This window comes from Ctenopharyngodon idella, chromosome 21 (assembly GCF_019924925.1).
Source record: "Ctenopharyngodon idella isolate HZGC_01 chromosome 21, HZGC01, whole genome shotgun sequence".
Lineage (NCBI taxonomy): Eukaryota > Metazoa > Chordata > Actinopteri > Cypriniformes > Xenocyprididae > Ctenopharyngodon > Ctenopharyngodon idella.
In genome coordinates this window covers 11,692,935-11,720,617 of record NC_067240.1, presented here as the reverse complement: position 1 = coordinate 11,720,617, position 27,683 = coordinate 11,692,935, and the positions used below count along the sequence as shown (strand labels likewise).

At 37.3% G+C, this 27,683-nt stretch overlaps 1 protein-coding gene across 4 annotated transcripts; it reads right to left on the bottom strand.

The window, feature by feature from the left end:
- Positions 1–333: 333 nt before the first annotated feature.
- si:dkey-1d7.3 (transmembrane protein 132D) lies at positions 334–27,683 on the bottom strand. 4 transcript variants are annotated; one of them, XM_051878743.1, is made up of 10 exons: positions 27,439–27,683; positions 26,386–26,489; positions 22,329–23,202; positions 16,070–16,216; positions 12,463–12,637; positions 9,664–9,807; positions 6,631–6,836; positions 5,112–5,382; positions 4,732–4,923; positions 334–2,370 (listed from the first exon to the last, which is right to left on the bottom strand). In XM_051878743.1, the coding sequence occupies exons 2-10, from the start codon at positions 26,423–26,425 to the stop codon at positions 949–951; spliced, it is 3,471 nt and encodes a 1,156-aa protein (XP_051734703.1). In that variant the 5' UTR covers positions 26,426–26,489; positions 27,439–27,683; the 3' UTR covers positions 334–948. The 4 variants fall into 4 exon arrangements, with proteins under 4 accessions (XP_051734703.1, XP_051734704.1, XP_051734705.1 ...); XM_051878744.1 differs by lacking the exon at positions 27,439–27,683 and adding an exon at positions 26,591–26,953; XM_051878745.1 differs by lacking the exon at positions 26,386–26,489.

Sequence of the window (27,683 nt, the reverse complement as noted above, 5' to 3'; positions counted from 1 at the left end):
GATAGCGGTTCTTTTGCGGCGGAGGGCGATGGCAGTCATTGCAAAGCTGGGGTTGGTGGTATCACAATAAAACAGAGAGGTATGTTTGCAGCAGAGATTTCCTTCTTTTCACTCCAAGCTGTCACTGATGAGCTGAACCACAGCACGGGTCAAAGACTAGATAAAGGCCTCCGAACCAGGAAACAATCAGGAGGCGTGTGGAGCATTATAAGAAGGTGTACTGCCGCAGTGATAAAATGGATGAATACACATATTAATACAAAGAGGAACCAGAGGATGTGATACAATGAGCACAAATCAATGTGTCATTAAACAACTACAACAATACAAATGTTCACAGTTAGACACTTTATTTGATGAATACATAAAAGCAGAAAACCAATAGTTAACACTGAAAACTGGGGCTATGATTTGCAGTGTAGTTATACTCAGAAGTAAAAATGTAATTTTTTCTTATTTTAATAATAATTTTTATTATTAAATAAGCTCAATATTATACAAGTTTATATTTTTATAATACATATGTTATACATATTTAATTATTTAATTACATGTTTTTGCTTGTTTAAACACAATAAGGGATTCACAATATAGAACAAATTTTATAATAGATTATCAGCAATTTTATATATATATATTAAGAATTTGTTGTGATCTATTTCTAACGATTTTAATAATAATACAAATATACAAAAGCAGGAAAGTAAAAACTTTGTGAAAAGTCGCAGAAATATTTACATCAAATTTAGAGAAACTTTTCAGACATGCATACACATCCACACAGGACCTCATTCATGAAAAACAATTTCTGTGTTAAATTGTTCATAAAACATTCCTATAAAAATTGTGGCATTCAGTTCAATGCAACAATTTATGCAAAATGGATTTATGGACAATTTACACAGACTGCTTGTGTTTCATGAATCGGGCCAATAGAGCTGTTGTGTGTCACACGTTTGACACTGGTGTAGCCACAGGCCATGGACCTTCTGGAAGAATGCCTTTGGACTCTGTGGATTCTGGTGTCTGACCAAACACTTCCACTGGGCTGCAAAAATGTACATGATTGACTCTTTCGGCCTTACCATTTAACCCACCCTGGCTGATACTGGCAGCCTGAAAACCTCCAGCTGGTTGGCTGGCCCAGCTCAAGTTCTGGCCGCTCTTCTTGAGAGCAGCCAGATGTTTGATGTCTAGAGTAGTGAAGGTTGTGAACTGGACTTGATTCCTTTTGCTTGTGGGAGAATGTAGAGGTTCGCTACGAATGGGCCTTGCCAGCAGGGTGGCTGATCTGACAGCCATTGGAGCCATCGGAGCCATCGGATCCCGCCTTGGAGGAAGTGTGTTGGTCCTTCGTCCCAAAGTTGCAGTTCTCTCCTCAACTGCAATGGCTGGGATCTCCCTCGATTGGATCATCTCCGGGCCTTTGCTATTCTGCATCTGAACGGCTCTTGGCATCTCCACGGCTGCCTGCATGTCCTGCTTGGAGGTAGTTGCAATTGGCACAGCTCTGCTTTGCTCTGCAGCTGTACCCAGGCGTACCCAGTGATGCCTGTGCTGGGACTGGCCCTGGCACTGAAGCGGAGACTTCTTGCTGCGTGATCTCGCACTGTTAGTGGCACAGTGAAGCAAAATGGCGATAACGGCCAAGCAAAAGAGTCCTATCAACGTGTAGATGCAGACTTCTATGTCTGTGAACACGCTAAACATTTGAATCAGATCGCTCTCCACTAGGGGTGGTTCTCGCTTGGGTTCCTCCGGTGGTAATGGGAAGTTGGAGTTCTCAAGCAAGTTTCCATATCCATTCTTTATTGGACTTCTGGGGCTTATGGTGACTAGCGCTCTGTCTGCGACGGGCTTGGTAATAAGATTTTTATCCAAAGTGTTTATTGACTTAATTGTGGATACGCCACCTCCTATTGCTTCTTGAAGATTGGATTTGGTAGCAGTTTTTATCGCAGTTGTGGTGCTCTCTTGGATAATGGTGTGTTGAAGCATGTTCAGAGGGGATGTAAGGATTAATTTGGAGTTGCCATCTTCATCATTGGCCCGGTCGCTCTCTTTCTTGCCAGTCCCTGCAAGTGGTTCATCCAGTGGGAATTTCACCTTCACCATGCCTCCACCCACAGCTAGTTTGCTTTTGCGTTTGGATTTCTGACAGGCCTCGCAGATAGCTAGCTCTGCTCTGAGCAGTAAGCCCTGTCCCTCGGCTTCAGCGACCACAACAAAGACGGACCCCAGTATCTTCCGCACAGATGCTACTCTTGTGTCCAATGAAGAAATAGTGAGAGAATAGCCACTGGGATCATACAGATCGAGAGGAGTCTGGGAGCCATCACTGAACTTCAGCCAGCAGCCAACCACAGCCTCCTGTTGTATAAAATTATAAATATTACTTAAATATTATGTTACAAGCTTATCAAAGTAAAAACCATAGCTAGTCAACTTTTCTGATGCGAGACTTTTATTTGGAAAGACGTGCGTGAAAGCTGTTGACACTTCTGTCAGACGCTGTTTAAGTAAAGAGTGCCTGAGAAAAACGCGTTGTCCCAATTCAGTATCTGCGGTCACAACTTATTACGAAATAAAAAGTCTCTCACCACAGAAAGATGAACTTTCCTGTCCTGTCAGACATCCTGTACATCACACGCTGTATATCACTTCATTATAAATAAAGCACAAAATAAATTACAAGTATGCAACGTCGTAGTTATTTTGTTAATTAGTAAGTACCAAAAAGTACCAATAAATTACGTAACTGGTACGTAGTGTGTTAGCTGGGATAGGAAGGATTTGGATGCAGGTATGATGTTCATTCTATTCATTCAGGCACAGTTTCCATATGTTCCATTAACAGTTCATGTTAGCATTGTGTATTTACCATGGTAACTGTTGTTTCAGTAACCCCAAAATGCCACTTTATTTTCACTTTGTGTATTTTTAAATGAATGTGGTAGCTCATACCTTACTAACTTTATTTTGTGACTGCTATTTAATAGCCTTACCTTATACTATACAAATTGTCATAATCTTACAATTTGTGTGTATGTTAAGTAAAGTGGGACGGTACTTGTGTGTCAACCATTTTTGTGAAATACATTTTTTAAAAGCAAATTTATTATAATTTTTATATATATATATATATATATATATATATATATATATATATATATATATATAAAATGAATTAGGTCAAATTCCTAAAAAAAAAAAAAAGGGTCGCAGCTTAATGACCATGAAAAATGGGGTCCCATGGCCAAGCCAGTTGAGAACCACTGGCCTAAAAAAACCCATACATGGAGGTCCATTTATCTAAATGGATCAATATTTATGTGCTTGTGTTCAAAACTCCATTTGCTTAACCACCAGTGCAGAGTAGAGTATTTACAGCAACGAGCTGTGGCACAATAACCCAGAGCTGTTGGCTTATACCAGGAGACAAATGACAATTGTACCACCATTTTACCGTTTCTACAGTTTAAATTGAGCAGCCTGTCAAAACAATAGAGCAGTTCACACCACAAGCGCTCAGGGCCGTCTGGTAATGATCTCTCGGCGCTATAACCTCTAATATTTTTATCTATTTTTTTTTTTCATCTACATTTAGCATTATTAATCAGAATGTTAAAAGCATTTGTTATAATTGGGAAAATTATTTGTAGATGGCAAGAAAAGACACCTAAAACTTTGAAATTACGAATTAACTTTGTTTTCCGTATTATGTACATTGTTAACTTTTAGCAGATACTTATTTTAAGCATAAAAATGTTCCAAGAGGAAAACCCTGAACCCCCATACAGTATCTTTTACTGTCACATGGCCTTCTGCCTTACATATGTATCTAAATGTAAAAATTATAATAGCCTGATAAAACATCTGATCTTACCTTTTAATATTCATATCCAACTGGACTCAATTGAAGGATTTTATGTATTTATTTATTTTTTAATCTCAGATGCCATTTCTTTGGCTTTGAGTGCCCAATTTCCTCATCTTTGATGACTCTTTTTGACTGTTTAGTATTTATTTATTTATTTATTTGCCTTTTACAAAGTACTACTGCTGCCCAGATGGAAATTTACAATCATTCCAAAAAAGTATTGTCCGGACCTCCAATAGAAAGGAAATATAAAGACCGGACCTCTATATAGAGACTGTCCTATATTCTGGGGTGAAATACATTATGCATTGCCTGAGGAGCACTGCTTGCAAAGCCCATCATAAGACAAATGAGGCCTCTCGCTGAGTACTAATCATTTGATATTGATTGGATCATGTTATGCCACTCAGACCTGGCACTGAAAATAAAAGCAGTAATATAAAAAAATTTAAAGCATTATTAAACTCATTGGACTCTTGTTCCTTATGCCTAACACTGTGTCCACACCGGACGCGACCGTTGCACATTCATTTGTCCTTCATAGTAGAAGTACGTCAGAAATAAATCGGGCATCAGTTTACTGTCTAGACATTGTTGTCGCGTTGCGCTGGTATAGTGAATAACAGGTACATGTATTTCTTTAGTGTTAATATTTGACCTTACTATATGCCAGTTATAAGCTTCTGTTCAATGATATGGAAATTAAACAATATATTGACATTTAAAGCCACTTATTTTATTCAATTTTTACTTGTCAACTTTTACTTGTTTTTCTCGTCTCTTATATATGCAATTATTTGCAGTGTGATTAATTTACATATAGTTCATGGCCATGTAGCTACATGAATTACCTGCTTGGGGTAGTGTATGATCTCCTGTGTGGTTGTCTTGGCAACGATGGCCCTGTTGCTTCCTGGGCTGAGCTGGAGGTTCAAGGAAAGGCCAGAGACCAGCTGCACACCCAGCTCTGTTATACTGACTTTATCATCCAGAACCCGGATCATCCTCTCAGCCAGAACGGAGTCTGACAATGGGGACATCACCTGGACAACAGAAACCAAACCCAGCATGGCATCATTTGTTTTACAATTTAAAAAAAAAAGCAATTCATCTATGAGCTTCCTGTATTGTCACTGATATTAAACACACACTAAACTCTGTTGTCTTAATGAATAATGAGCAAGGTGTAACACTGACAGCTGCGGGGCGGCTCTGTCATTACCACCATTACCTGCACAGTGGTGACTCCCACAGCCTTGCCTGTCAGCACGGTTCCTGCCTGCAGGCGTGCAACGCTCGTATCCCCAACTCTCAGAAAGTAGCGCACCAGCCGTGTCACATCCACCTGCCAATCAGAGCCAAGGAAGTATGCAGGAGATGGGCTGCTTGGATCTGGCGAGTCTGCGGTGAAGACCGTAAGCACTCGAATCAAACTGTGCTGATACTGCAGCATGCAGCCTCGGCCCTTCCTCTCATCCTCTTCCTCTGTGTCCCAGCTCACTCTGAGAAACATGAGGAGAAAATATGAACAACTCTTTTCCTCACTTTCCTGCTCTCAATATATTTTTTTCTGCTATCTGCTATTTGACTATGCTCAGCAATCTCTCATCTCTGCCTTATAATGAAAGTCTCTGCAATGTCATAAAAAACTGCTGGGATATCTCTGTGGAGCACATTCTCTATTCTAACAAGAACACTTCGGAGCAGCTTTAAAGTGGAAAAAGACCATATGAGGTGGAACATCAAATATAGAAGTTCTGAGCTAGTTTGAGGAACTAAAAATCACACCGCAATTAAAGAACACAAAATTCAAGAACTATTCACAATATAAATTATGCATTAAAAAACACTACTAACAAACAAAAACGACAATAAAATAAATGTTAATAATCAAAACTTTTTACATTTGTGAAATTTAACGAAATAAACCACATTTATTTATTTATAATAATTATTTATAATAATCTCTCATCTGCCTTATAATGAAAGTCTGCAATGTCATAAAAAACTGCCGGGATATCTCTGTGGAAAACATACTTTATTCTAACAAGAACACTTCAGAGCAGCTTTAAAGTGGAAAAAAGTCCATATGAGGTGGAAACATCAAATACAGAAGTTCTGAGCTAGTTTGAGGAACTAAAAATCACACCGCAATTAAAGAACACAAAATTCAAGAATCAAAATTTAACAACTACTCATAATATAAATTACACATTAAAAAAAGACAATAAACAAACTAAATGTTAATAACATAAGTTTTTGTAAGAAAATAAATTACATTTATTTATTTATTTGGTTATAAAAGTAGGTTTTTAAGCTTTAAATATCTAAAAGAGAAATTAAAATAGTAATTATACCAAAAAAGTAATTAGTATTTATATTTAGTAATTATATTTATTTTATTAGTAATTATAATAGTAATTATATTTAAAAGTAAACTACTTCCTGAATCCCTGACTGTTGAAATATAAATAATATTTAGTAACAAATCAACTATTTTTTATATTAATATAACTATTTATTTATCTCTACACTTATTAAATTCTCTTATACAGATTTAAATACTTTACTTACTTGTATATGTCTCTATCTAAATATATTTAGAAAAATTATGTTATTGTACATTTGAATTATTCCCATAACTGCTAAATGGATATAAAATGACTAAATGCTGACAAAAACACCAGCAGTTCAAACCCTATGAAGTTTTTGGGGCAGTGTGTCAGGCTTGAATCATGCTCGTCACTTACCTTTTGTTCCCAGAGACAGGAACTCTCCATGCTTTGATCTGGCTAAGCTCTGGATCGGATATCTCCATCTGCAAGGGGAGTCGAGGCATCCACACACTCACCTCCAGCTGTGTGCTCAGGTAACTGTAGGTAAAGTTCACCATCATCCTCACTCTCCCACGTGTCTCCTTGCCATTGACGTACACAGAATCACACCTCTCAGATACCTGTGTGTGGAAATGACTATTAAGTTCATTCGTTCTTAGTGTAGTTTGACAGGTTTTGAAAACATTGAAACAGCTCCATCATGACATTTATGAGGAGAGGAGTATCTAATTCAAAACAGCTTACTAGTGGGGTACCTTAAACTAAGGTGCTCAATATATTTAGCTTTCTATATTGGCTACACATCACTGGTGCAATCATCAGGCCGCACAGCTTCACCTAAAACTGCTACATCAGTGACATGGCTAAACAATCCTACAGTGTCTGAAGAACATCAACTCCAACTTAACCTAGTGAAGAGAGCTCCTTATCACAACTTGCCACATTCAACTAGACTCAACAAGACTATTCCCAGGCTCCTCATTGATCTGGATGCAATTAATGATTGTTGTGCAGCTTTACTTTGCTATGAGCACTTTGTGATGCATCCTATAAAATAAGAGCATGCTGCGCAGCTTCTGTTGGCCAGGCTTCCAGCATCCACAATTAAACCAGAACTTTGTATCCAATAAATCAAATTGGGTTAACATTCACAGCTTTCTTTGTGTTTCTTCACTAGCTGACAGTAGCTTCCTACATCACTACATCAATTTTTGCAAGTCAATGTTCCTCCCGGTCCTAACTTCTACAGTCTGTGAGTGAGTCATGCCTCATGATACCATTGCAACAAGGTACAAAATCACTCCCTAGAGAAAAAAAAAAAAAAAAAATCTACCAAAAATCTATTCTATTGTTTTCCTGAAACCTCATGACAAGTAAATATTAGTATCTTGAACTCACAGAGTCTTATATTACTGCATAAACTGTTTGTGGTTTGGCATATAATGCCTGCTAAAAGAATAAATGGAAATAAATGCTTTATTGTAATGCAGACATAAGCGTCAGTGTGGTATAAGGTAATGGGCCCTGTGTACATTGTTCAGTCTCATTAGAAAAATCTATGGGCACTGTTGCATCACTGTTTCATTCATCCCCAGTACTTTGAAGACTAATTTATAAACCACAGGGCACGTGGTCTGAACTCTGTGCCATAAAAATCTTTTCAAGACAAAAAAAAGAAAGACTCTTGCATTTCTTTTTTGTGTTCCAGGCAAGTTCATTTATTCATGCGGTGGGTGCAGTTAAGGTGTGCATGTGTAAGGAGGACACATGACAGTGCATGGGTTTGTGTGCATGTGTGCAGTCATTCCTTGTCTGTCATTTACCGATGAATAAGTTAGTGAGTCCCTCCATTTATGTTTTAAGGCTTAACCCTGAAAAGCTCAGGAAGGCACTGGAGATTCATTGTTACATCTTCAGAAACTCACAGTGAAAGTGCCAGTGTTTTAGGTGGAAAAACTCCAGAGAATGATCTAATAGTAAAGAGCTCAAACTCTTTATAATAAGCATGCAAAAAAGAATGCAGATGAAAAAAAAGAAGAAAAAAAGTTCAATGAGGGCTATGGCTCTCATCTGGCAAGGTCTGTTCTCACAGGTTTAAAGATAAATTCATATAATCAAAAAATTATATAACTGGGCATATTTAAGATAGTAAAATAAGTATGCTTATCAACTTCCAAAAGACTATTTCTATATCTTTTGTAATTGACACAAAGGTCCATTCAAACTCAGTCATACAAGGGTAAAGAGAATACATTAAATATCAGTTCCCTTGCAACAAGGACAAACATGGTTTTTTATGCTGTGAATTACAGCCTGCTGAGACACCATGAAAACAGATATTTAGTTATATCTTCATATGAGAGCATGACACCATAAAAAAAATATATATTTAGTTACATTTTCCTATGTTATGCTGATAATTCTGCATATTGTTGGGCCTATGCAGATTATGGTCATATTAAAGGGTTAGTTCACCCAAAAATGAAATTACTCAGGGTGTTATTATTACTCAGGCTTCCTCGTTTACATACGAATGCCGGCTCATTATTGTCCGGATCCTGTGTCAGCATCACATGCATGCGTTGTGCTGCTCACGTGTTCAGCTTCGGCCAATACTGAGCTGGAGTTCAGATGTAAACAAGGATGCCTGCACTGAGTTCACTTTGTATGACAATGGTTCGAATTGTTGAATAAAGTCATTATTTTTGTTTTGTTTTTGCACAGAAAAAGTATTCTCGCCGCTTCATAACATTAAGGTTGAACCACTGTAGTCACGTTTACTACAGTATTTTAACCATGTTTTCAACTACCTTTCTGGACGTCAAAAGGTGCAATGACTTTGCTGCCTATGTGTGGATCAGATACCCTCGGATTTCATCAAAAATATCTTAATTTGTGTTCCGAAGATGAACGAAGGTCTTACGGGTGTGGAACGACATGAGGGTGAGTAATAAATGACAGAAATTTCATTTTTTGGTGAACTAACCCTTTAATACATTTCTTTGAATGTAAGGACATTTTGTATTACTTTTGTATGATAAACTATTGGTACTGTGTCCAATATAAGATCTTGGTCCTGAGGCAAATCCATCTTAGAGAAGAACTGCCCCAGAGAATGTTCCGGCAATAACAAAGGGCTCAAGCGCTTCATAATACGCAGTGGGAAAAAGACAGGTGTCTGAAGCACAGATGTGCTTTGGATAAAAAACACAAGTTCAGTGAGGGCTTTCGGGTCAGCGTCTGTCTCCCTCCTTTTTTCCTCTTTTTAAGTGAGGAACTAGGACGTGATGGTCATCTAAGCCACCTCCACTGACCCCTCTCTTCTGTGCTTTTCCAGTTCTAATAGACATGTCATTCAGAAGCACAGTAAGGCTGCTAATAGAAAGCACACAGAGTGTGAGATTGCTGAAGCCGTCAAAAAAGTGGCCTGCCCTTGACATGCATTACCTTCAGGACATCCTGGTCTGAAGACCTGCAGCGAGAAGCGTTAGTGATGTCCGTGATGGAGCCATCAGCCTCAACTCCCAAAACTTTCACAGGCAGAGAAACCCTCTTACCAGTGAGCACAGCCGTGTTGAGGAGCTCCGTATCCTGGAAAATCACAACAAAAAGCACTCAATTAGCACTAAAGACGTGCAAAACTACATTTTCAAAATTGACCTGCTCAGAAAAAATGGTTAAGTTGGAAACTTTGTTTTTCTGTCTAGTATTCTACATTGTTGGATTACATTATATTTTGATGGTCCCCTTTAGACATTCTGCTGACTATAAGTAACGTTGCACCTACATGTCAACTAACTCTCAGAGTATTAGTTGAGTATTAGAAGACTGTTATGGGTAAGGTTAGTAGAATACGTTGACAGGTACTTGCAAAGTTACTTGTAGTCAACAGAATGTTGGAGGACCGTCACAAATAAAGTGTTAGCAAATATTAAGTCTACTAACTCTCTAATGAGTTAGTTGACATGTACAGGTTGGTGCAACATTACTTATGTTAATGTTTAGCATCATAGCAAATACTTAAAAAACAAAAAAATGGAACCTATTTGTTGTTGAGGTCAAGAAAATTGTGGCAGGATAGAAAAAGTCAGAATTACTGGCCCAACTAGACAGCAAAAACAATCCTAATTGAGTCCCGAATACAACAGCCAAAGACTTCCGTCTGAATATGTATGGATGTGGGTGCTCTATAGGAGTTAAATTTAAAGAGAACTTATCTGAGAGTTTCACTAATTAGTGTACTGTTAAACAGTTTGCACAAAGCATCTAAAAAAAAAAAAAAAAAACTATCACACTAATACATTTCACAGTGTCACATCCCTAATTATCATGTACATATGGAAGAAATAGGATGCACTGTCAAAAAAAATATGCTAATACTAAGAACAAGCTCTCTCATCATCTAATAAGCTTAATCTCCTTTCTGTGGCGAGTAAAATCTTAAATGGGTCAAAATGTCAAGGCAACAATCGTGGATCAGACACGCTCTGTCTGAGTTTAATACCGTAATGATTATCTTACAGTGTGCCACTGTGATGACGAACACACTAGGAGGATTGGGTTTGAGCGTAGATTTAACTTCTAGACCCAACAGATGTCCACGAGCATCCTCCAAACGCAACACAACAGATGCTGACTGTGATCTGAAAAGTTACCGGCAAAATCCCACACTCTTATGCCTGTGTTTTTTCAGAGACAGGGTCACGCTGTGAAATAGACCGCTCAAGTAAACAGATCTGGCAGCTAGCCATATAACGGATGTTTGATATCAATGAAATGTCACAATCTCTTTTGGTTTTATTTGTCTTGAACATTTATATGATAAAAAGCTATATTTTTATATTTTAACAGATGGTGGTGAACTTGTAATAATGGACTGCATGTGGATGTCCTCATAAAATGAATGTCAGTTTCGTTAGGGTAAATTCTGCGGTAGTTTGACCAACGGTAGGGGTGACGATAGGAAGAGATCAAAGGGTGAAAGAAGTGGCACTGCACCTCTGGACAATTTACACACATACACGCTCACAAAAACACAGACAGAACAAAGACACATAAATCATTTATAAGGGCTGTCATTGTAGCTTTATAGTCAAAGGATTTTATACTAAGCATGACAAATACTTGTCACACCAATGTGATTTCATGTCCACGTTTTACAGATGTCCTTATAAAACGTGACCTCACAAAACCTTACAAAAGTAAAGGATTAGTTCACTTTCAAATGAAAACTACCCCAAGCTTTACTCACCCTCAAGCCATCCTAGGTGTATATGACTTTCTTCTTTCTGATGAACACAATCAGATAATATATATATATATATATATATTATATATATATATATATATATATAAATATATAAATATATATATCCTGATGCATCCGAGCTTTATAATGGTAGTGAGCAATACCAACGAGTATGAGCTGAAGAAAGTGCTTCCATCCACATCCATCCATCATAAATGTACTTCACATGGCTCCGGGGGGTTAATAAAGGTCTTCTAAAGTGAAGCGATGTGTTTGAGTAAAAAAAATATCCATATTTAACAAGTTATGAAGTAAAATATCTAGCTTCCGCCAGACCGCCTTCCGTATTCAACTTATGAAGAAAGTATAAACTGGTGTCGCATCAGTTAAGCTTTTTCGTAAGTTGAATAGGGAAGGTGTAGGACGTAGCATAAGCTTTTTGAACTTCGAGAATTTTACACTTTCCTCATAAGTTGAAAACGGAAGGCCATTATAAAGCTCGGATGCATCAGGATATTTATTTATATATCTCCGATTGTGTTCATCAGAAAGAAGAAAGTCATATACACCTAGAATGGCTTGAGGGTGAGTAAAGCTTGGGGCTAATTTTCATTTGAAAGTGAACTAATCCTTTAAAGGGATAGATCATACAAAAAATGACAATTTTGTCACTTATTTACCCTCATGTCATTCGAAATGATGCTTTGTTCTACACAATCTTAAAATAACTTTACATAGATCTTTCCCAACAATGATAGTTTGTATAAAAAAATAAATATTTGTATTTATTTATAAATATATACTTATATATATTTACATATTTATGTTTGTGTTTGCTCTATATAACATCCCAGATAATTCCAGGTTGTCTATAACTGTGGGGGGATCCTGCACTATAAACTGTCATTGTATGGAAAGAGATCCATGCAATAATTTCTAAAAAGGTTCCATGTGATCATAACACAAGTTGATCAAAGGTAAAAACAAACATTCCCAACCGTGATCAGAGGCGCTATTCCCACATAGTCTCTCTGAATAGTGTAAATCCTCATGGTCCCTTCATCCCTTATCATGTTTCCAGGCAGCTCCAGTCGCCACGTGATCATCTGGCTCTCTAACTGGTCACTCTGCTCCTCTGTCTCAAAGTCCAGTTGCAAGACCTCCAGCAGACCTCTGTAAATAAAACATCAGATCACAGTCAGATCCTAATCTCTGCAACAAGTGGCTTAAATTCGTTTTCTGGGTCAACAGAGACATATCGAGTCATAGAGGACGGTGTGGAATCTTAATAATGAAAGCACAATCAGTCAACAGGAGAGATGGAGCTTCTCATCCACTTCAGTAGCATTAAAACACTCAGCATTCTAATGAGCATATCAGTAGGTTCATTGCAGGAGCATGATTCAGCTCACACCGCGCCTTTCAGCTGGAATTTGCTTTGATAAAGTGCTTTTATATAACTAACAGAAAGGCAAGAATTAAACTTTTCTACAACCTATGCTTCATGTATTTCTACAGGTATATGGCATGCAGTAGCTTTCATGGTAAAGGAAATTTTGAAAGCATTTTCTCAGAGTTGACACATGCTTACAGATTAAAAACTACCCAAACCTTTATATTATATTGTCTTAAATGGCAATAACGTTATATATTATATCTAATCTATTACAATAAAGACCATTCTTGAGTCATCAGGGGTAAAAGGTCAAGTGCATGAGCCATGTCACATCACTATGCTGTATTAAGTGTTTCCTAGCGCAGTGGAATCCTCTCCGTTCGGCTCTTCACTGGTTAATCCGGAGACCTCTGTTCTAATCTTTCAGAACGTGCTGGTCTTTAAGCTGGTCTAGCATACTGATGCACCAAGGATGATTAAACATAAGTGGGTCGTCGCTGTAAAACATGGAAATAAGGGCTCCGGAGAAAGTAGTCAGGAGATGCCGCTTGCTGAATGGCAGCTGGTGACAACTCCCATGTTGTAAAGGGTTTGATCTATTATAGTTTCAATGCAGTGTAAAAGACAATATAATCACCACCAGATAATCACATGATTCAGTGAACAATTGAAATGGATTTAGCTCAGGAGATTTTGATTCCGTACTGATTTCCTATTGAAAGGAGAAGTTGAGGCAGGGCATATCAAAGGGCTTGTCCATTTCAAAAAAAAAAAAAAAGCCAATAGCTTTTAGTTTACATCACAGCCATAAACCATGATTGCTAATGCGCATGATAAGTAATCAATCATTTTAGTCCATTATTGTTCAAAATTTTGGGGTCAGTAGCTTAATAATAAATTAAAGTAAATAAAACATTTTTTTTCAGCAAGGACGCATTCAACTGATCAAATAAAGCAATAAGACTCAAGAAGCCGTGATTTACAGTGAATTTATAACAGCTAAGAGGCGCTGTTAAACCCCCTTAGCTGTTATAAATTCACCGTAAACCACTGCTTCACAGGGCTTATTGCTTTTATAAAACAGTTACCACACAATACAAATATTAAAGCCAAAGAATATGTATCAATGCAAGTAAAATCACTAAAAGCCTTCCTTCCGCTGGAAAAAAAATAGTCCCTGACTGTGAACAGCAACAGAAGTTACAATATTACGCATCTAGATGGCGGCAAAGATTCTCTTTATGAGTGAGCCACTCAGTCGCAAACACTTTTATATTGAAACTTGTTGTAAACACGGAACAAGACGCAAATGACAAATGCTTTGACTAGCGCTGTCAGTGTCAGCAGGGCACGGAAAAAACACATTAACTGTTAAAAGGACAAGATCGCAGCGTAAATTCTTATTGTGAACATAGAACTGACCTAAAGGAAAATACTAAATCTGAATGCAGGTAATACACTCGGTCACTCAATATCTCTCTCACAATGCTCTTCTACGTAATACAGTAAGCTTCAATGAACAATATCAAATGAGAACAAACATATGTTTACGTTGCTAAGAGTGGTTGCTAAGGGTGTTGTACAGTGATACACAGAACTGTTGGGTGAAGCGGCCATAGTCGTGTTGTATTTATAACCTTTTTTTTTATAAATAATAAACAACAGTTACTTTTCGTGAAATACACATGGAACCACAGCAACACACAGTGGCACAGTAATACTAATGTAATGAGGTCACATGTGTATGTTTGTAGTGTAATTCACAACAGCTTTGAACGTGGCTCAACCAATCAGAATCAAGGGCCGGAACTATTATAAAGTGACAATTTATAATGTTAGAAAAGATTTATATTACAAATAAATGCTGCCCCCCAAAATATTAAGCAACACAATTGTTTTCAACATTGATAATAAGAAGCAACATTTGTTGAGCAGCAAATCAGCACATCAAAATAATTTCTGAAGGATCATGTGGCAATGACAACATATTGCCATGGACACCGAACAAGAATCTATCTATCTAAGAATCTATAATCTAATTGTCTATTTACATTAAGTGCAAATAGTACCCCTTGTTGGCAAACGCTATTTACTCTAGCTCCGCTCACCAATGTCTGGTTGGGCCACCCAAGTAGTGTAAATCTGCAATCGGCAAAGATTATTTTGCCAATTTAATGCAGTACACTAGATGACTTCAAAGTTAACATACATTGAATAAAACCCACAAAACTCCAATTTAAATTGAATGGGGTCTTTAAAAATAATGAGTGATATCACTTTTGATTCCTGTAAATCTGAAACCATCTATGATAAATGTCAGGGCAGAAGATGTTCAGTATTGACAAAAAAAACACTGTTTGTGTGCAGTGTATTACAAGATCCTAGCTATAGAACTATAGTACGTCTATATACAGTATGCTAACAGTATAGTATGGTACATGATACACACTATAATCTGCAATAACAATGACAACCTATTGCCATGGACACCGAACAAGAATCAATGAAACCAAGAGAAATATGATACCCAGATGGAGGCTCTTATTAACAAGATGCTCGCAGTTTTCAAGACGCATTTGAATTGGATCCAAAAACACTCAAAACTCTTTATTTGAAAACCAAGACAATTGCTCCCCTGCTAAGATAGACAGAGGTAATATGAACTCAGAGCTCATTCTTCTTAATAACAGTTGTACGTTTTCTGTGGTTACCAGAAGCTGAGGTGATGGAAAGATATCACATTTTTATGAAGTTATTTTCAGTCGCTTTCCACATGAATACCTACGTTACAGAATTGATGTGTGCCATTAATCATGAAATTGCAATGTGGCGAGATTTTTTCTAAAGCTTAATAAGTGTCTGTACAGGGTAAACGCGGTTAAACTGCACCTTTTTAACTAGAAAAAGATGGTTCTTAATTTTCATTCAAAATACCATCCTGCAAAAGGCGAACAGGTTGCCTGAACATCTGTTAGTACCTGAACAATGAGGGGGAAAGAAATTAGAAGAGTGTTTTTTTTTTTTGTCAAAAACTAATTTTGCAATCTGTCACTTAATTCTCACAATTTCAGAGGAAAGAGACCCCATCTGGCAATGTGCAAGGGCAGAAAAAGCTTTTCAGCAATGAAATGCCTTTGAAATGTGAGCTAGGGAGAGTCTGCGGTTGAGTGGTTTCTAAGAACGATGAGGGTGATGCAGCGAGGGCTTGCCTTTTGCTAGCAAATGTGCTTTTCTTCCGGCAGGACACAGAGATGGTTTGGGCGTCACTTCCTCTCCCAGGGTCCATAGTGATGTCCCAGAGGTGCGTGTCGCTGGGTCTGGCTGTGCTGAATGACATGCCTTTTCTGGATGTGGCTCTGTGAGAAAGAACACACAAACACACAGATGACATCAATGGAAAGGTCTCAGCCTCAGGCGGATGCCTACAGTCTGCTTACTGAACGCCTCAAGCATATTGCACACAAAAATGAAAACAGCTGGCTGAAATAGTCAGTTGCAATCTTACTGGCTGGTGCTACACAACTTGCATTAGGCGAAGCTAGGAAATGAAATTGTGTTTAGTTACACAGGTAAAGTTGATATAAATCTCCATTCAAGTTTAAGGTAAGTAGGAAGTGTCTTACGCTCACCAAGGCAACATTTTTTTTAAATAAAAAATACAGTAATATTGTGAAATATTTTTACAGTTTTAAATAACTGTTTTACATGTTAGTGTATATAGACACTCCATTTAAAATATATTAAGTGCAAATAGCACCCTTGTTGGCAAATGCTATTTATACTAGCTCTGCCCACCAATGTCTGGTTGGACCACTCAAGCTCTAAAAAGGATGCGCGGGATTCAACGTCTTCAGTGGTGCAGCAGTAGCGAGTAAGACCTGGTTATTAATGCGACAGAGATTCAAATCTGCCTTTTGCTGATCTTGCATTTATTTTCAATTAAAATGAAAAAAGTGGAAATAAACTGCTAACAAATGTTTAATATTAAAAGTGTTTAATGGGTAGAGTTAGGGGAAGGTGTAGGGAGGGTTTTTATTCTCCCAATAAGGCAGCATCCATTTAATAATTTTAATAAATATAATAATTTACAATCTTTGATATTATTGCATCCTGTTAATGTACAAAAATACTAATGTGCAAATAGCATCTGCCAATATAAAGTATAGATAGCACCTAATTACTATTTACTCTTATTGCAAAGAACTGATACTTTTACATGATGTAAATATAATCTATCCCTATTTTCACCTATTTTAAATAGCATATCGCTAAGAAAATGCCGCTATTGTCACTTAGTGTAAATGGCATATAGACTTGCAAATAGCTGCTGCCTATTTTAAAATGGAATTTATCCTGTGATGCAAAGCTGAATTTTCAGCATCATTACTCCAGACTTCAGTGTCACATGATCCTTCAGAAATCATTCTAATATGCTGATTTAATGCTCAAGAAATATTTCTTATTATTATCCATGTTGAAAACAGTTGTGCTGCTTAATATTTTAATACTCAGTACTTAAAACTATATATTTTTTCTGGAATCTTTGATGAACAGATTTGATGGAGAGTTAAAAAAAGCAGCATTTATTTAAAATAAAGAATTTTCTAACCTTATAAATGTCTTTAACTGTCACTGTCAAAAAAAAAAAGAAAAAAAAATCGTAATGACCTAAACTTTTGAACGGTAGTGTAATGAACTCTTGAGGACTCGATTTGCCAAAATTTTCCATATTACCATAATTCTGAAGATTTAAAGCACAACTAAACACATAATCTTGACGTCCACGAGCAGAACTATATATTTTGCTTTGTTTTTTGTTTTTTAATGATATTTATGGACATAAATTCTGATATTATTGCAGTATCTACTACTTCAGATAAAACAGCATGTTAAAACAAACTGTGATTGGCTGCTTTTCATACAAGTAAAAATAAAACTTTGCTTTTTAACTGTTTTTGTTTGTTTGTTTGTTTTTTTAACTAGAATACGACATTGTAATAACTCAACAGGGGCCAGCTGCATAAACATAGCCGCTAAGTTGATACTGTGTCTTAAGAACTAGTTTGACCAACTAGCAATTAGTTATGGTTAATCAGTCTTACTTTTCAGATTCAAATTAGACCAATCCGCCTTTATGTAACTGACTTAAAAAAAAAAAAAAAAAAAAAAGATGACCCATCTTTACTGAAAATACTGAAAGGCTCACACAGTAAACATTCATGTGTTACAATGAACATATCAGTACTAACTGAATGCATACTAGAGGGCATGTGTGTTAAAGATGCTGACCCGCACATCTCAAGCCCATCTGCACTGACATCCCTTTCCATTCAACCTGACTCATGGACACATTTATAAAAAAATACAAAAATAAACAAACAAACAACATGTACAAACACGTTAATGGTTGTCGAAGGAGATATAAATCCTGTTTGTAAGACCTGCTAACCATGGGTTGGGGTCAGCCAACATGGTTCTCAATTCCCTGTTTCACTTGCCAGTTATAAATCTTGGCTCAATCTCTGTTGCAGAAAGCACGATTGGACATTTAACAATGTTGTATTCATCAAGAGTGTAGAGTGAGTTTGCCGCTCTGGAGAATTTAATCTCTCTGTCTCCTTTGGCTTGGGCCAGCACAACCACATGTCCACCATTCAGTTTAAAGACAGAGCCAAATGCTTCTTTTCTCCTCTGTTTTTTCTCTCCACCAGCCAGACAGTTCATCTGTCTCTTCTCTCCACTGATGGGACTTAGAGACCGTGGAATCTTGCCACGTGAGAATCTCCTAGACATGTGCTGGAGTCAGGCGTCTTGGGAAGCGTGGCCAGAAAGGAAACAGGTCACGGTGGGAGAAGTAGAATGAGCGCGGCTGACAGCGTCGTGACACACTGAATTATCTTTCCTCAACCGCTCATCCATCTCTTTTTTTCCCGTTTCATACCACACACTTCAATTCTGCCTCAAAAATAACAGATTGCCATGCAGCGGATCTCAAATGATTAATTAGCGATGTGCACAATGAGCCTGTGCATTAAATGACACATGCAGATGTGCATTTTAATGATTATTACAGAATGTACAGTGCAATAAATACACATGTGATGGGCTTTTATCTGGTATTGAGCAGAAATATGATATCACTGCTGATATCAGTTCACGCCACATGTAGATCTCTAGGATAGCGCCAGTCTATCAACCCCTGGGACTCAAGGGAGAGGGATCAGAGTCTGTCTTGACCCATTTTGTATCGTCATCATCTTCAGTGCAGGCGTGCAATTTTTAGAGACAGATGATGCCCACGGTTGGATAATCCAAACATTTTTAATTCCGGGGAAATGAAGAGAAACAATGAAAGCTTGAGAGGAAAATAAGAGTAAGGGGAAAAAAAAAAGAAAAGAAGAGAGAGAGAGACAGAAAGAGAGAGAGTTCAGTTTTGGTCTGCCAGGGAAAGAAACACTGTATGCATGAGTGGCAAAAGAATTCAGTCAAATCTATAATGAGGATCTTGATGGAATAAATCTCTGACACAAAATCAAAGACAGACGAATATTGATGTGGGGCTGCATGGTGCTGCCTGCAGGATAGAATACAGAATAGAATAGAATAGAATAGAATAGAATTCATCACATTAATAAGTAATATTATATATGAAATGCAATGCTTAACAGATTCATAGATTAATATCTTTAGGTTGTATATATTCAAATATATGAATGAAACTTGAAAATCTAGCTACATAAATGTACATTAATGATCTGTGTGTTAACCAGCAGAACAGAATTACCTCATAATATTAATTAATAAGACATTTTATAATACAAATATTATCTAATGCTTAACAGATTAATAGTTTGTTAAAATATATAAATATTTATAGAAATCATTTTGATTAAATTTACATTAATAATCTGATAGAAGCAGAATAGAACCACATCATAATTTTCATTAATGAAAAAAATAATGCATTGTTAATGCAAAAACAAAAAACAAATCATTTTTAAAATACATAGAAAACAGAATAGAAAAGTTTTGAGTGAACAAACACTGTTCTAATAAACAACACTAATAAATAACTGTTTGTATCCTGTGTATTATGTGTGATGTAAAATAAATGTAAATAAAAGTTATTTTCAATATTTTGAATTTTTTTTGCCGTATTAGAAAAAATGTTTTTTGTGCTGCACAGCACAAGGCACTTCATAACTTGTGGTGTCTGATGGGAGTTTGAGCTAGACCATGTAGTCCAGATAGAGTTGAAATAACTTTTGGTGAAAAGAGAGCAAATCTCTGAAGGGTTAAAGACTTCACTAATTTTCAATCAGCGTGTGGATTATCTATCATAACCTCAGGGGTCTGGACTCAATCTTGGAGAGAGTAGTGAAGTGGGGCAGAGATTTTTCCCCGGATAAAATCAATCTCTTCGGGATACCAGCCTTCACCTCGCTTTACTGCTAACACTGAAAGTGAATGTCCATTTGAGCCAGGGCTGGGGGCAAAAGTAAAGCCTATCAGAGCCGAGTGAAGAGCCGCAAGGATATTGGGGGCTCAGGTGGTATATGGGGCTCAGCTGCCAGTCAAATGTATATCTCAGCCCAGAATCAGGGTTTCTCAACTTTCCAAAATAATCAGAACAAATCAAAGGAAGATTTCACACTAGCACTTCTGGTGCACACCCGAGTTTGATTGACACCAGAGTTTGGTTCATTTGGATGATGTGAAAGCTGTTTTCCGAACACAAGTGAGCACCTGCAAACTGTACCCGAGTCCGCATCAAAAAGATTGGTCTGGGGTACGGTTCTTGTGAACTCCGGTACAGTTTGCTGCCAATATGTTTGGATCATACTAAATCGTGGAAGTGAACCACTATTGATGACATATGATTCAATAAAACTGTGTTTGTTCACACTCACTTTCCTGACAAGCGTGACTGACAAGCAGAGAGAATGTATATATAATTTCTACTGTGTGCTTTAGAAAATTTGCAGTACATTTGCGGCAGATAGATACAAATACCGTTATGTGCTGATGCTTTGACAAAACTAAAGGTTCGAAAACCAAAACATAAACGTGAGGTGAGCAATGCTATACATTTTGCCACCTTCTCCTGCATCATCATTACATTGCAACAGGGGTAAACAGCTGCTGCTTTGATAAAGCAAACACATCGTGGTTCAGACTCAAATAATATAATGCAAACATACTCCAGCAGGGGGAGGGGGAGCAATCAAACCAAGTGTGAAAGTACCCAAATAGAAATAGCACATATAGAAATAAATTAAATAAAGAAATTTAATAAAGAAAAACATAAATTCAACTTCTCTATTTTGTCTATTGGCTTACAATATAGGTCAGAATACAGTTGACCTCATCAGTTCTTCATCAGTTTCATTTGCCTTCAAAACAAATGCAAACAAACTTCTAAGGGAAAAAAAAACAGCTTTGCCAATACGGGAAAGAACATTACCTTTGGTCCAAAAATGCCTATAAAAGCAATTTCACTCATTTATGTGTTCTTTCTCCATTGATGTGGGTTTAGACTTGAAAAAATTGATTGCACTGTGTGTTTTTGTACGATAGAGCTCTCGCTGTAATATGTTGACTTCTGCCCAAAGGACTCAAGTAGTTATTAGGTATTTGTTTTCTTGCTCCATTAAGTTGATGCATTATTTATGGGGAGAGAAGCCACACAAACAATGTAATGTTAAGAAATGAATGCAGCCAAATAATTTCCCCATTATTTTGCCATTTATGGAAGAGTGCCTTTGAAACTCCTTCAGTTGGAAAAGTGAATTGAGCCGGCACAAGGTTATTACTTTTCGGTAATCTGTATACTGAGTGGGACCGTTACATTCTCTCTGCTATAAAGTGGCATGACTGTAGTGTTGCATACTTGTTAATTTCGAGCTAAGCTTCCTGGGCGTTTGACACATCTGTTGGCTTTGTACCACAGTTCTATTCCAAATGGGACTCAATCTCAATCCCCAACGCAACTCCTCTTCATCTTATTTTGGCCTGACCAAAAGTCTCTTCCAGGAAAACAGTTGACATTTGTTGTGCCTTCTGAGAAAACCATATAATCCTGAACAGAGTAAATCCAATTTATTTACATTGCATTATGTGTGCGGATTTTTTTGCAGAATTCCAGATAGCAACATGTCAAATGATTATAGCCTGAAAGTCAGGTTAAATTAACCAGACGCTTGTTTATGCCATATTTTGTAGTAAAGCAATCTTCTTTACTTTAAAATACATGCACCCACTCTCATTTAAGGGAAAGATCAACAAAAAATGAAAATGTTGCTTTGGACTCCACCGACTTCCACTGTACGGGCAAAGGCAAAAATAGTTCAAAATATCAAAAGAAGAAAGTAAGTCATACAGGCTTGCACCGACAAGAAGGTGAGTAAATGATTTTTGGGTAACTATCCCTTTAAGCAAAAATTGCCAAATAAGATGAAATCAACCTACCTGAGTATGAAATGTTCAACCGGTGATGTACTTGATAGGAACACGTAGAAAGTGGCGGTGTCTGTGGTCTTCAGTGGTTTCGAGGACGTCTGGATGATTACGGCTCCTCCGAGGCGCAAGCGCATAAATGTGGGGTTTCCTGGGGGTGATCGCAGGAGGTTTACAGTCCCAATCCTCTTCATGGAGGCTCCATAGATCTGCCGTCCCGGGTCACCATGCTGTGGACCCCTTCTTATTTTGCTCTCTTGGGGGACACACTGCCCACTGGGACTAGGTCTGATCTGGTAGTAAAGTTCAGCAACATTTCCTCTTTGATCACCTCTCTGCTCCCAGCTCGACCTGCCACCTCCAGGGTTGAACCACGCTTGTTCAGGCTTCAGGTGCACCAAGCAGAAGCCACCATCTGCTGAGATGGAGCAGCTGTCCTTGACCTCCCTGGATTCCCAGAAGGCATATGCTGTAACACAAACGTACCCTCCTTCATTCTGCTCCGGGATGTTTTGGATCGCCCCCTCGCTTATATCGTCCCTATTACCGGACGCATAAAACAACACATACAAGGCAGGTGTAGATGATCGTACTTGACGGGCCAGCATAAATGGTCGGATCCTAGGGCCAGTGTGGATCATATGCAGTGGTATAGACTGCTCCAAAGACATGGGACCATAGCTGACATTGATTGCCGGCTGGCCATTCAGTCCAGTGAGGATGAAAGGTTGCCTATGTGCCCGCAGGCTGGAGTTGTCCATTACATCCTGACTTGTCTCTCTGAGGAGGAGGTAGTCTGCATTGATGATTTGATAGTTCACACTTGGAAGAACAGCGAGAGGGGACAGGGAACTTGGGTCATCTGACAATTCCACAACCTTCATTCCTTGAGGACACAATAAATCAAATTAGATTAGCATAACAGAAAGACCTACTTATGAATAACTAATGGCATTTTCCAGTAAATGTTGTACACATCACGTGACCCTACCAGCCTCTAGAGTGCGTATTCAAATAATCGGTTTTCAACTGGTATTGTTTCAGGGACCTGAATGGACATCAAGTGGCGACTCAACACCAATACCATAATTGTTTAACATACAACATGAATTCCGATGCTCTTGGCAGCCAATAATTCTCTGCACAAAAACATTTTTGGTTGGCATAAATAACATACTTTATATTCACTGCATTTGAGGCCATACTGGCTTATACCTTTCATAGTTTTCTTTATGGTTTATGGTTTTATGGTTTTAGAGGATGAGGGAAAATTACGCAACCTGTCATTATTGGCATGTGCCTAACTTAGATGCAAACTTGCAGCAAAATAACAAAATAAGTTTAATTGGATACACAATCGCAATAGACAAAAAAATAGATTCACTCATTTGAGTTTAAAAAAAAAAAAGCAGCCTATCTATTTTGCTATAATTGTTTTGTATGATTAATGTTATTTGCATTTCTTAATATCCACAACTCTATCAGAACAGATCTGAAATGCATTTTTGAATCACAACCCACCGGTTGTGAATGACTGTTCTATAGGAATCTGTACTATTAAAACCTTTCATTCAAAAACGCTGTAAAAGCAAGGTTATTTTCACAGAATATTATGCTTGGTAAATATGCTATCAAAATGTTTTTTTTTATGTTTCCAGACAGCTATACCTCAGTGCTCTTGCAATTGCTACATTGCAGAGTTGTATTTCAGAGAAGTCATTTGCTATATGGCGTTCCTTCTTCATTCAAAGTCAGAGTAAAAAAAATAACGATTGGTCCTAAACCTGTCAGCAAAAACCTATCATTTCCTTGCTGTTTGAACCTCTCCCCAATGTGCTGGTCTATAATCTTTTCAGAAAACATTTCCATAGATGTCAAGCAAACAAAATCTTTTTTGCTACTTCAACAGCAAAAAACACAACATTTCCCCTCTTGGTGGTAGATGATTTGGAATAAAGCAACGCAGGGGGAGGCAAAAATAGTCGACAACACTCTGATCAGGTGTACTGTGTCCGGACAAGCATCTTGTCAAATCACTCATCTGGGAGAGATGCTCTAACCTTTACCTTCTGACAGGCTGCAGGGGCTACACTGCCTTCTGATTGCTAAAGTGCAGCATTGAAAGCTGAAGGTTGATCTTGACATGCTGTGCGTTTTTGGAGGAGTTTGTCAAATGCTGGTCCGTGTGTCACATATGTGAATGTGATTGCTATTCCTAAAAGAAAATCCTTCTAGTGGAACAACAGCAATGACAAACGCACAAATAGCAACAAGAAATCAAAACAATTTGAGAAACCCTTGATTAAATTTATTTGTATTTTAATATACGTTCTTCTGAAATAATGAACATATTGTGTTTACATTATATAGGGTCTCCGACTGGAGGCTAGTGTTAACTAAAACATTTAAACTGAGAAAAAATTCAGCTTCAGAGTTTTTTGATTGATTCGATTTTTCACACTCCGTTTTCTCTTAATCTGGGCATAGCTGAGCCAAACCATCTATCACAGGACAGGTCATATCAAAGAGACCTGATTTTGCAGTATAGCCATTACTGTTTTAAGCTCTAAAAGCTAGAAGAGCCGGCATGCTATATTAATAAAAATATGTAATATAATAAACTAGGAAATATTTTATTGACATGGCAAAGTGCAAAAAAAAAAAAAAAAAAGGCTAATGGCTGACATAGGGGTAACCATATAGAGTGTCAATTTTTTGCCTCTAAATAAAAGCTTTTGTAGTTTTTAATTTACAAGCTGTTTTATCTGCTTGCATTTGAGCTTACACACCTGATACTGTATTTGTACCTGGAATAGTTTTAGTATAACGCAGATGCTGTAAATAGTGTATTAAAGCTCCCATGCACAACTCCCAGAATGACACCTGAAGGTAATCAACTTCCATTTAAAAAAATAACATGTAAATAAGGGTAAAGAGACTACAGAGCAGAAGCATTATAAGACTGTATAGTAGTTACAGCAGATCATTGGGATGAAAAAAAAAAAAAACACTATATTGTATGAATTTATAGACAATCCCTCACTTCTGTCAGTTAGTAAGGTAGTCAAATCTACCTTCACTTATGTTTTAGGTATACAATAACAAATCTAACTGACATTAAAGTTCAGTAAAAAATAAGTAAATAACCTACTGATAATTTCAGATTTAATTTCCAGTGTGTTAAACAGGTTATGGCTGTCTATCAACCTAATAATCCACGTGATAAACTGTCCTACTGACATCCTATTGACTTGTATAGAAAAAATAGGAGTCGAATAAACAATATATTTGAATCTCATACTAGTGTACTATGTGTGAAAGTGATGTTTCAAAGTAGGTTAATGGCTGAGCCCGAGGGGGAAAAGGGACTACTGTCAGTGCAGTGTCTAAGAACATTAGGCCAAACATGACTGGGTTTGCACAGCTCAAACTAGGACTGAGCCTCTGCACTAATGACAAGCCTATTTGTCAGACACTCATTTCTAAATTGCTGCTTTTGGCATTACTCAAAACTCCACAGCATATCATTTTTAAATTAGGAGCTTTCCAAGTAGGGTTTTATTCAATGTGAATCAAGACAATTCAAGAAAAATTCCCTACTCTCTCAGACTTCAAAACAACTGTGATAAAGTTTGAATTCCACTATTAAATAATCCACTTAAAGTAATAACTAAGCAGCTATTTGCCTTCTGCAGTTAATTACATAAGCAAATTGTAATTAAATCTATATTTACTTTTTATGCAAAGCAATATGTAACATTTATATTAATGTGCTCAGCTGATGCTTACTGAAGTGCACTTAGAAAAAGTTACTACTAAAAAAGTTCACAACTCAGGTTACAATTTAAATATGCAAATAACTGATACGAATGCAAAATTAAACGAATTTCAGAGGTCTTTCATACTCTAATACTTTCTGAAATCACCCATAATAAATGAGAATACATGGCTATTTGTGGCTGAACAACTGCAATAAAATCCATCTCTACCTGGATAGTCTGATGTATGATATTATTCGAAATTATATAGAAATGTAAAGCAGCAAGAAATTACGATTGAGAGGTCTTACCTTCTGCACAGGATAGACAAAATGCTAACAACAACAACATTGCGCTCGTCTGCACAAATCAGTCCAAACTGGAGCCTAAATGACTTTATTCCTCTAATGCATTCCTAAGAAAAATAATAATAATAATAATAGTTAAAATAAAAAACAAAAAGGTAATGTGAGCTTTAAAACTATTTCCAAAATCAAGGAAAGAAAGTACCCTCACATGACAGAAAGTAAAAACAGTTGTCACGGTAGACAAATCAGGCTCAAACTAGATCACTGATGAGTTTGAAAGTAACAAAAAAAAAAAACATGTAAAAGTTAAAGCTTTGCGCTATATCGATTCACGTGCTGCTGTTTCTGGACCTCACTTTCATCTGAGTCTGAACGATTAGATGTCACGAGCGTAATCCTCAGCAAATGAAATACATGTGCGCTTTATGTTTTCTCAATCTCGTCTGTCAGTGCTCTCTTCACTCTCATGTGGACGGACAAGAAAAGTCTTACTTAAAGGATGGTCCTTAAACGAGCGACAGGCCATTTAAATTATAAACCAGCCTATGCACTGTTTACTTATTGTTAGGAATAAAGTGCAGGAACATAAATATGTAAAACTTGTCAATTGTATGATCGCGTAACTGTAAATGTTCCAAGTGTAAACTGTGGGGTATAAGACTTAAAATATGTAAAGAGTGTTTTATTACTTAAACTTTGTGCCCGGATGGTTGTTAGAGACGCACTTGCAGTTGTATTGTGTAGCTTACAAACACTTCTGTCTCCTCAGAGGAGTACTGTGGTGTAGCGCGCAAGCGTCCCCTGTTGACGGTCAAAGTAGTCGTAAGCTAAACAAAATTGTCTGGAAGTGCTAGCACACTTCACCCACGCAGAGGAAAACTGGACATTCTTAATAAAGGCAAGCCAGCGCAAAAGTTCAAAAGTCTGCTTTAAGTTGTTCATTAAAATAATTTGCTACTTGTTGCACTTTTGCAAATTGTGGAGCGCGCGAGGCTAATTCACACGTGTTACTCCAGTGAAAGTCAATTAATGTATACTGTACACACATAGGCCTACCTTAAGTTTTAACATTTCCATTGTTGTTGCCAGGCCCCAGAGGAAAGAAATACAGGCATAATGGAACAATGGAAACTTAGCTGACTTAACAGCAGCCTTGCCAATTTGTAACAAAATTTGTCAAGACTTTCTCATGGTTACTGGGGCTATTTTAAATATAATTTACGTTTTTGCCAATTAATTTTAAACATACACAGAACTACGCCTATCGATAAGCACACCGCCCTACCATTATCACGTGACAA